This window comes from Urocitellus parryii, chromosome 10 (genome assembly GCF_045843805.1).
Source record: "Urocitellus parryii isolate mUroPar1 chromosome 10, mUroPar1.hap1, whole genome shotgun sequence".
Lineage (NCBI taxonomy): Eukaryota > Metazoa > Chordata > Mammalia > Rodentia > Sciuridae > Urocitellus > Urocitellus parryii.
This window is the reverse complement of record NC_135540.1, coordinates 84,488,921-84,500,080: the sequence shown is the minus strand read 5'-3', so window position 1 is coordinate 84,500,080 and position 11,160 is coordinate 84,488,921. Positions and strand designations below refer to the sequence as shown.

At 43.6% G+C, this 11,160-nt stretch overlaps 1 protein-coding gene across 10 annotated transcripts in view; it reads left to right on the top strand.

Moving 5' to 3' along the window:
- Positions 1-4,247: 4,247 nt before the first annotated feature.
- Positions 4,248-11,160, top strand: part of Septin11 (septin 11) — a 97,446-nt gene continuing 90,533 nt past the window's right edge. For all 10 annotated transcript variants that reach the window (XM_026403157.2, XM_026403153.2, XM_026403152.2 and 7 more), the window contains exon 1: positions 4,248-4,413. In XM_026403157.2, the coding sequence (XP_026258942.1) occupies positions 4,387-4,413 (27 nt within the window). In that variant the 5' untranslated portion in view covers positions 4,248-4,386. The remainder of the gene's footprint in view (positions 4,414-11,160) is intronic.

Here is an 11,160-nt window from a genome sequence, read left to right as displayed (position 1 = left end):
GGGGGAAAAAAAGCATACAAATACAGTACAACCTTCTAAATTGAACAAATGGCAAAAAAAATGGTACATCTCTGGATCTGAGAGCCAGAGACAATAGTCACTTAAGAAGAATCAGTGCCATTCATTTTGGACCCATGTCTCATTCATTCAAATTAAAAATCAGAAATTTCTCCAAAGGAAACTCAAAGTGATGTTGCAAGAGCTAGAGGAAAGAACACCAGGCAGGAGAGATGGAAGGTGATTGTTCTGGTAATGGTAACAGCTAACCTTCTGAACTTTGATCCTTCTGCCTTAGCCTCCCAAGCCACTGGATTATAGGCGTGGGCCACCATGCCAAACACAAGTACAAAAATCCTTATCATGGCAATAAAGGTTTTCCATAGCCTTACTTCCCAGTCATCTCCATTCAAATGTAAGTCAACCTTTATTGAATATGTGAATATTTGTTGAATTTCAACATTTACTGAATATTGGCCATGTGCTAAAAGTCAAAAGACAAATTAGCACTCTTGCCTTGAGAAATTCTACCACATGTCAAAATTAGGGGTGACCATGAGACCTGTTTTTGTCTACTGTCCTAGTGTAGTTACTAATAAGACCAAATCCCATTTTAAATCTCAAAAGTTTTTAAGTTTGGACAATAAGTTATACATCATTTTAATAATACCATCACCATGTTTTCTCAGCAAACTCTGTGAAGTTAATGAAGGACTATATCTGGTAAGGTCCCTGGAGAAATGGGACGGCACATTCCTACTGGAAAATTTGGGCAGAGTTCAACAAAAAGACTATTTGCAAAGGTGGTAAAATGTAATGAAACCAGACTCCAGGTCATTGAGGGGAAGTAAGTGACTTTTAGTTAACAAGTGGAGCCAGCCTGCAGAGATGCCATGGTAAGAGAGCCTGCAGGAATAAATACTCAAACCTTCCTCTCTTGTTCTGCTGTTGCTCCCCATTGCCTGAACTCAACTGGAAGGTACAAGGAATGAAAGCCCTTTGAGTTCAGGCTCCTAGAGGCAGAGAGCAGGACAGAGAATGGTGACATCCTCCATCAGAACTCACTACCCTAATTTACAATGGAAAAAAACGGGGGTGGGGGATGAAGCAAGGCCAACTAGACTGATGTTACAAAGCTAAGAGTTACTAATGTATTTGAAGTGCCACGTTCATGCTATTACTCTTGTTCCTCTAAGGTTCCTAAACTCTAGCAATGCCAGAAGTTTTACCCTTCCTATAGCGTCCTTCTATTCCCATGCCTGGAATTTCCTCTTTGCTTTCTCTCCTGGTTAAGTCTTTTCTATTCTGACAAGCAGGGTTGAGTTAGTAGCTCCTTTACTGTACTTTAAAATTCCGTTACTCATTTTTTTTTTTTTAATAATGCTGGGGAGCAAATCCAGAGCCTTGCAAAAACTAGGCAAGTGTTCTACCAACTGAATTACATCCCTACTCATTATTCATATATCTTTATTAGGATTTGGCATATTTATCTGAGTTATTTAAACATCTATCTCCTGGCACACTGTGTGCTGCTTAAGAGAGAGGCATCCTCATTTTAAAAATTCTTAGTCTTTAGCATAGTTGCTAGGCATATAGTTGAAAAGATAAACTAATCTCTAGCAACTCTATTAGGGAAAACTATTTTTAAACAGATTTTAAATATGAGAACACTGATGCACTAAAAGATTAATGAACCTACCCAAGGTCACTCAGCTATGAAGCAGTAAAATCAGGATTTTGAATCTAGGTAGTCTTGGCTGTAGAATAATATTAAAATAATTTCAAAATGAGAGCTGACATATTGAAATCGTGTCCATAGGTTGAAAGTGTTATTATTATTATTTGCAGTGATGGGGATTGACATATTGTATTTAAAATATATTTTAAGTTATAGATGGACACAATATCTTTATTTTGTTTATTTTTATATGTTGCTGAGGATTAAGTCCAGCACCTCACATGTTTGAGGCAAGCGCTCCACTACTGAGCCACAACCCCAGCACTCCCCATATTGTACTTTTATTAAATATATTTATGCTTACAGCTGTATCCTCCCTCCACACCCCCCCCCCAAAAAAAAAATGGAGGAGAGAAGCAATAAGGCATTGTTCCTAGTCAGTGAAAGGATCCAATGATGGATGAACTATCAGTGATTGTGTCCTAAATGGGTTTCCTTAAATATCAATTGAGATGTTAGAATATGTGACTTTTAGCTTTTTTAATTAGAATGAACTTATCTACCCACCAAGGTAGGGAGTTCAGGTTCTTATAATCTAATCAGTTTACAAGTAAGTATTCACAAACTAAATGCAAAATAAAGAAAATCTGCAGTCTGGTCTGGTTAGTATAATACAAAGTGGAGAATTTCTTTGTAATTGCCCTTATATCCATTGGTACTATGTGGAGTTCTCTTTCACAGGGCACACCTGAGCCTCCTTGTACCACTGGCAGTGCACGGTCTGAGTCTTTCTATGAGAGAAAGAACAAAATGTCCATATATCAGAGCTGCAGAAGAAAGTATTTTCCCCTCTCCCTCTGCACTGCAGCCATCCACATATAATCTTAATTCAACACTTATTGAGTGCCTAATGTTTGTTTGGCATAAAATAGTGGTACCCATCTTCAAAAGATTTGAAGTCTCTGGCATAGACATTGATCAAAGGTTGGAATTCTTTTGAGCATGGGTCCAGATATCAGGTTCCATGTCAGTGCCCTCCACTTTTCTTTCACCACTGTTCTCTCTTCCCTGGCTGTTCCACCGCTGTCCTGCCAGTGGAATTCTGTTGCTCCTCGCCTATCAGAGAAACTCAAGTGTCTGCTCCATCAAAGCTGAACTGGTGCAGGAAGACCACTCCTCTTTAACCCAAAGCTGTGGAAATCATTTGAACTCTGATGGAGGAGCAAACTCAAGGTCCCCAGAAAGTTAGGTGCTTTCAAGTCTCAGATCAGACACAGAGGCGCCCCGGTCCAAACAGGCGGGTTGCCTATTACCTAATTCAATAGGCCTGGTTTTCCCTGAGGGCACAATCCCCTGGGATGATCACCTTTCTTCAAAGCCTCACCACACTTCCCCAATGCTTTAATCCAACTGGTTCCCGCCCCTGTCCAGTAGCTGTCTTCAGTTATCTTGTGGGTCTCCTTCTCTGGACTGCGAGAATCTGCTGCATTTGACACATCTCACTGCCCAGCCTGTGCTGGTGCCACACAACCCTGCAAGCCCCAGGACCCTCCAACGCCCCATTCCGCCTGCCTCATAGACGCCCAGTACCGTTCCAACATCTGCTGGAAAAATCCTTCCCCACAGCGGGGGAGTTTCTCAGTCTCACGCACCGGGAGTCGCATCCTCTGGGTCACCCGCCTAGTGCCTACACCGAGATCTGGAGCTGCAGCCCCGGGGCGCACGCCTCCAAGTGGTCGGGTGTGTCTCCACCGACCTAATAAAGTCAGCGGAGCCCCCACGTGCGGCCTCCAGTTACACCCGTGGGAGGCCTCGGTCCCTGTGCTCTGGAGCAGCCGACAGATGCCTCAATTCTCCAGCGGGGGCGTTTTTCTCTTCTTGCAGGCGGTGGTTGGGTCGTCTGCAGCAACAACTACTATAGCCGCTTCCTCTCTAGTGGGGTCCCCTATCTGGCACGCTGTAGTGACAACTCCCAGTTGTCCTTTAGTCTCTCCCTTTTAAAGGGAAGACTTCAAATTTTTCCCCGGTAGGGGCCCTCCCAACCCCAACTTGGTCGCCCACCGTTCTCCTTGGTTGCCACAACCCATTCCAAACCTGTTACTCCAGGTAGGGCGTGCTCGTCCAGGGTTAACTTTCCACCAGACGCTGTCCCTGTGACCTGTCTTCCCCTGGTCTCCCTTCCCCCTCTCTGCAGCCGCCCTAGCTGCCGGTTTCTTAAAAGCGCGTGGCGGGACTGGGGCTGAGACCTCTGTGCCCAGGCTTTTACTTGGATTCCAGCACGTAATGGAGCGGGGGGGGTGGCATTCAGGACACAGGCTAGGGGTGGCTTAGTGACAAGCGAGAGGGTCGCGCACTGGCACACCACTAAATTCAGGCAAGGCCAGCCTTGCGGCCAAAGCCCATAGACCCGGACTCGGAGCCCGCCCATCACCCTTCCTCCCACCGCCTCGGCTGGGGCAGGCAGGATCACACCCCTTCCTGGGGAAGCAAATGGTCCCTTCCAGGCGGGTGGCCATGTTGCTCTAATAAAGCGGGAGGGGCGGCGGCGTGGGGGGAGCAGATGCCGCTGGCTGCGAGCGGGAGCCGAGTGCAAGCAGAGCGCAGCCGCGAGGGAGGCGCGGGGGAGGCGAGCCGGAGCCCAGGCGCTAGCAGCAGCATTGAGTGTCGGTCCAGAGCACCCAACCGGAGCCGGAGCCGCAGCCGCAGCCGCGATGGCCGTGGCGGTGGGGAGACAGTCTGTGAGTGCTGGGGCCTCGTTTTCTTCGCGCGCTGCTCCTCCAGCGCAGGGTGGTCTCGGATTTGGGGCGGATGCGGGTGGGGACTACCGGGGAGCCGGGCCGGGGCTGTGGACCGTGGCGGCTCTGGCTGTGGGTGTGTGCATGAATTTGGGCGCGCGTCTGGGGTTGTGGGGAGGTGGCGGAGCCGAGAGGCTCAGCTCCTACCTGATGCAACAGTGTATCTCCTCGTCGCGCCACTATTCCAGAGATATGGGAGAAAAAGGACCCTCTCGGCGTTCCCTTTAAAAGGGTTCTTTCGGCCGCGGCGTTTCTGAGCTCTCTCCCTCTCCCCGCGCACACCGAGTCCCTCGTGACAGTCGAGAAAGGCGCCGGGGGTTTCCTCTCGGCTCCCCCGCGCCCAGGGGCGATCGGGGCATGGGAATTGTGAACCAAAGCGCTGTGTCACACGGTGGTAGAAGCGGGTCAAAGGGGTGGGATTTCCGTGGTGGCTTCTCCCAAGCATTGTGAGATCCCGGACACCCTCAGGCACCCACCCTGGTGACCCGGCCCTGCCCAGGATGTGGACAAAGCCCTAGATGTACACACAAAGTTTTCAAAAGGCTCCCTTGTTGGTGTGGGTGGAAGTACTTAAAGGCTCTGCGGCTGGAAGGCCGGGGGCGGTGGGCCGGAGGTGGAGACCCTGGGAAGAGGAGACCCTTGGAAGAGGAAGGGAAGGCGGGTGCGCGGAGAATCGAGTGCCCCACTGGCCGGAGGGAGGGAGAGGGGATGCTCCTGCCCCGAGTTTGTGGGTCAGAGGTCCAGACCCGGGCTGCGCCTCTTAGAGTGCAAGAGGCGGTTTGTAACTCGCTTTGTAACTCGGGACCCAGCCCGAGGGGTGTGGGACTTGGAGGATGCAATCAGTGGCTGCTTTACATCCCCCCGCGTGAAAGCGGGAGGGAGAGGCGGTAGCGGCCTTTCCTTTTTATTGAAAGGAGCCGAGCCGGATGGAAAAGGCGGAGTCCTCTTTCTTTCTCTTTTTCTTTTTTCAAAGACCACTTTTGCCTCCTGGGTTTTGAGGGTGCCTCGGGCGAGGTCCTTCCTGACCTCCCTACCTCCTCTTTCTTTTCTCCTCTTTCCCGTCTCACAACTGTGCAGCTGCAGGTGGTGACTTGAGAGATTTCATAGGTATAGACAAAATCTCAGGGAGATATTGGGAGGTCAGAAACCTAGAAATGCAAGGCCATGCCTTCAAACTCAAGGCTTTTCCCCTGTATTCCTCCTCCCTGAGGCAACGCTTGCCTTTTGCACCCCGAGCCTGGGCCCAGGAGGAAGTTCAAGGAGTTTCCCCTCTGTGAGTTCTACCTAGGTGTATCAAAATGCCCAGGGTTTTTTCAAAGATTTTTTTCTCACGGTCAGAGAATTTGCAGTGGTCACACCAAAGCGCAACTGTGGGTCTTTTAGGGCTTTTAAACTCTACTATTTAATGATACATTCTTAAGAATTCTGGCTTCCTCTTGCACACAAACTGTGGCCTTGCTAATTAGTGGTCATAGTTGTCACTGAGGGAGTTTGCATAGTTTCTCTGTATTTTTCTCTGTATTTCTCTGTATTTTTCTAGTGAGGAAATTGAAGTTTATAGGTTTATCTGGGTAACCCCCCCACACTCTTATTATCAGGGCACAGATTCAGAGAATTAAAATAACAATATCTGCTTTGGCAAGCGTCTTGGAATGCAAATATTCTGTGTAGGGGGTGTCTTTTTCAGTAACACCTATTGCTGGTGCATTCTTGAGGGCTGGGGGAAGTAGAAGAAATAATTTGCTGCACATTTTTCTATAAATTAGTTAGTTCATATATGTCAGTTAAATAGGAACAATATGTGGATTTAAGATTTAGTTGTGTGGCCTTAATCATATCCAACACCAGGTCTGCCCACCATATGTGAGCTGGAGCCCCATGGATTCTTGTGTAAGAACTCTCATTCAGATAATAGAGGAGATTTTAAAAAGATATACGTGTACAGAGGAAATTACTGCTTTCTGCACATTTCCTGTTGTCACTGGAATTAAGATTAAATTACTTAAAATTTAAAAATGGAAGACTTTTTTTCCCCTGACTTGTATGAGTAATCAGGAATTGACTATAAGTTTGGAAAGTCTCTTAATACATTACAGAAAATGTGTGATTTCATTTCCAAGGAATTGTTGAACTGATTGACTTTTTTCATTGAGTTATTTAAGTGGGGTCTCTATAGTTGTGTCTAAGAACAACTCAGTGAATGCAGAAGATTCTCTAAACCCAGTTCCAAGTGAACTGCGCTGCATCTTTAATGCTAGAATTTTCTGCCTTTCCAATCCCCTTATTTATTCTATGTTTTGAATCAAAGAAAGGAAACATTTTTGAGGGAAAAGGATCATTTCAAAGTTGATTTATATGGGAATGGATTTGCATAGTTACTCCTTTAGAATTAATTATGTTTTTTAAAAAGTTGTTTGCAAAATCACAAGTTATCTCCTTTTCCTACAAACTGCATCTCCCATCCAGATTAAAGAAAATTTCAATTGGAATAATTGGTCTTCAGTTTTAGACGTGTTAGTGTGATATCAAGGTAAATACATTTTCATGGGGAGAAATGTTTATATGTCAAATGTAGTATTTTCTGTTTTATGAAGTAGCTATATTCGGTTACAACCATTAAAACCTCAAGGTTTAAATTCAGATGTTTCTTAAGTGAATTTGTTGTTGACTGCAAAAAACGAAAGCTTCAATTTAATGTGATATTGTTTGTTCCATTTGAAATCTCCATCCCCAACTTCTTCGTTTAACCACTGATGGTTTTAGGGCTTGGTCCTGAGAAAATCCTGAAACACATGTGCTGTTTCCAGATTGTAACTGATAATTAGCAAGGACATTTCCCTCCTAGGGATGTGTCTACATTTTGGATGAATTAGCATTTTTGCATCTGCATCCCAGGGCAGCAATTATCTTGATTTTAAACAGCACATGGCAATTACTTTACCTGGGAATCAGGGTTTATGTAACCGAACCACTCCCTCTTAAGGTTTGCTATTCATCAAGTTATAGATGTTAAGAGTTGAACTTTAGAGTTCATTTGGTTCAGTTTTTTCCATGCATAAATATTTCTTACTTGATTCTTAACCAGAGATATGCTTAAACTTTTCCAGTGGCAGAAATTCCTCTATAATATCCTTCAGGAAATTTGTTTTAATTGCTCATTTATCTGTTGAGCCAAAGAAATGGAAAGCAAAGTTTACCATTTGCTCACTAGTTTCATTTATTGAGCATCTACTATGCATCAGATACTGTTTTAGGTGTTGGGGATACAGCAGTGGAGAAGAAAGATATTTCCTTCTTACCAGGAGCTTTTATTTTCTGATATTTAGTGTCCCTGTATATTACAGTGACAAACTTCAATGGTGTTTATAAACTAAGGAGAGAGGGAATTATGCACATATTGCTGAGTCAACAGTTACAGTTCAGGTAAAGACTTTCATCTGTCTGGGAATCATTAGAGATAGTACCTAAAGATAGGGTCTATCTTGAACAAAGTTGGGGCGGTGGTGAGACTATGTGTGAGGAAGTACTAGAAAAAATGTTATTTTTCTTTGTTACAAAATTGACATTTCTATGACTTGAGGATGTGGCCCCAGATGGAGGGCTAGCCAGAGCCCTCCATCTGGGAAAGATTAATAAAGCTGAAAAATGTTTAAGGAAGGGCTGTCTATACAATAAAGGGGCTGTCCTGTAAGGGGAGGGGCTTTTAAGAATTAAAATTCTATATATAGTCTGTGATATAAATTATACATGTGGAGGTGCTATAGATAATTATTAAAGAACATAAAGAGTATTTCAAGAGCAATAATCCTTTTAAAATATTTTGAAATCTGTAGATTGGTGGTGGTGGGGGGGTTACTAGAGACTGAACTCAGGGGCACTGCACCACTGCGCCATATCCCCATCCCTTTTTTGTATTTTATTCAGAGACAGGGTCTCACTGAGTTGCTTAGTTCCTCGATTTTGCTGAGGCTGGCTTTGAACCCACGATCCTCCTGCCTTAGCCTCCTGAGCAGTTGGGATTACAAGTGTGCCACCATGCCCAGCTTTAGATTAATTTTTTTTATCTTTTAAATAATCTTTTTAAAATGATATGTCTACCCTAAAATAAAATTTAAAAAAAGAAATACCTAAGGAATTGGTTAAAAGAACAAAACTATTCACATCCTTTCATCCTGATATAACAACCTTTAGATTGCTGATATATTTTCATCAACATCAACATTTACTTCAATGAAAATAACCCATCTTGTATGAACTGCTCATTAGAAACCAAGCTGTGTGCTGGATGGGGCCTGTCTGACCATTTGAACACTCTCATAGTGGAGGAAATAGATGCTTAGTGTTGGACCTGGGCCACCCTGTGTCTGTCCAGACAAACGAATGAATGATTGTGGAACTCTGCTATTTCCATGATTTGGATGGCCTACTTTAATTGATTGCCAAGAGGCCACCTGATGCCACACTGATAGTGATCATGGGATTTGGAGTCTGGAGTAGTCTACAGGGTTTTCTGTGCCTCTTTTTTGTCTTTATAGGACCCAAAGCTTAGTTGAAGTAGAGACCACTTTTGGATTTTATCTTTTTATTGAGATCTATCTTTCATAATCTTGGCTAGATCTGTCTCAGCTGGGATCTCCAAAGCCTGATCCAGTATTTAAACAAAGACTCAGCCTATCTAAAGCTTCTATTCTTTTTTCCAAGGAAACTACTTTACAATATAATTGATGCTTCCCCTCCCCCTCTTTTTAAAAATCTAGATTGACAGAAAACTCCCTTCCAACTGAACAATACCTCCCAACCTAGTCAGGCCTTGCTGGCAACCCATCAGTGCAGCTGCTATTGAACAGAAAAACAATACTTGGGCTAAGGTGTGATATAGGCAGACTTCTAAAAAAGAATTTGCTGGTGATCTAAAAGAAAAATTGCATTGTCTCATTGTCTCAGTCCTGGCCTGAGTTAGAAATCAGGAATCTGTTCCTTGATATGACTAAAGCCAAGGCACCGTAGCCACCCTTTTTTTTTTTTTTTGGATCAGTGCCAGTAAGTGTGAGCACATTGCTTAAGTCACATAATACAGGAAGTTTAGCAGACACATGTTGTCCATCTGCTGAACTGTGACCCTGTGTGATGGAGTGTGGTATGTTGAGAGGGGGTGCAGGCTGAGATGGAGAGGTGGGGAAAATGTCATACTCCCCCCCAAAAAACAAACAAACAAAAACCCCAACCTTGGTGCCAGGCCACATGGCACAGGCCTGTAATCACAGGTACTCCAGAGTTTGAGGCGGGAGGATTACAAGTTCGAGACCTGCTTCTGAAATTTAGTGAGACCCTTTCTTTTTTTTTTTAATATTTATTTTTTAGTTTTCGATGGATATAACATCTTTATTTTATTTTTATGTGGTGCTGAGGATGGAACCCAGCGCCCCGCGCATGCCAGGCAAGTATGCTACTACTTGATCCACATCCCCAGCCCAAGAGATCCTTTTTCTTAAAAATAAAAAATAAAGAGATCTGGGATGTCACTCTGTGAACTGCTCAATATCAGTAAGGGAGAAAAAAACAAACAAAAATAACTGGCACCCAACAAGTGGGACTTTGTTCTTATTCTGGCCTTTTTTTTTTTTTTAAACCTTTTCTAATTATGCAAAAGGAAATTTAAATATATATATATATATATATATATATATACATACATACACATATGTGTATATGTATATATATGTATGTGTGTATATATATATATATATATATAAGATTTACCTTCTTATTTTTATAAGTAACATTTCTTTGGGAAGAATTTATGATATTTTTTTTCTTATAGAAGTAGAGTCAAAATAATAAAGGTTATAAATTGGAAATCGGTTAGAAATTGGAAAAAATACACTCAAAATCATTCTTGGACTTCTGAAGACTCTGTTTTATCAGATATTGCTTGCTAACATTTCATGTGCAGTTTCTGAGGTTATATCCCTTCTGCTCTTATGAAATCTCCCTGAAGGGCGAGTAAGCAATTGGACTGAACAAGGAAAGCCAGGTAGAGAGGTGGCTGTGGAAGAGTGTTCCAAGCTAAGGGAACACCATGTGCAAAAAGCTCTGGAAGTGAGAGAGAACCTCGTAAAGAAATAGCTGGGACGTCAGTATTCCAGGCCAGGTAGAGAAGGTAGACAGACATGATGCTGGGGATGTGCAAGAGACTAGATCACGTGCACTCTTTATAGATGTGTATTCACTATATTACTCTCTATATCCTATTTATCCCCCACCCTCTACTCCTGAAAACAAAACAAAACTGATTATTGGAAGTGGTTGATGGAAGACATTAAAAATCTGCAGAGTCCTTATTTTCCAGGATTCACTGCTCTAGAGGGGGAATGAGAAAGGATCAGGGGAATTGAGAATTGATGGCTTTCCTGCCTGAACTGAGCCCCAAGGCACAGAGAAAACAAAGTCTGAGGAAGGACACAGAGAAGAAAGAGGTGTCTAGTGACAGCAAATGACAGTATATCTCCCTGTCTAGTCTAAATGTATCAATCCCTTCCTCAAGATATAGAACCAGAAATTCTTTCCAGACTCTAAAGAAAACAGCCTGAAGCATGGAGCTGGGGGAGATGGCAGGACTCTCCTTGGTAGCGCGTTGAATTTCAAGTGGCAGTTCAAAAAGGAACTGGGGCTGGATATAGCTCATGAGAA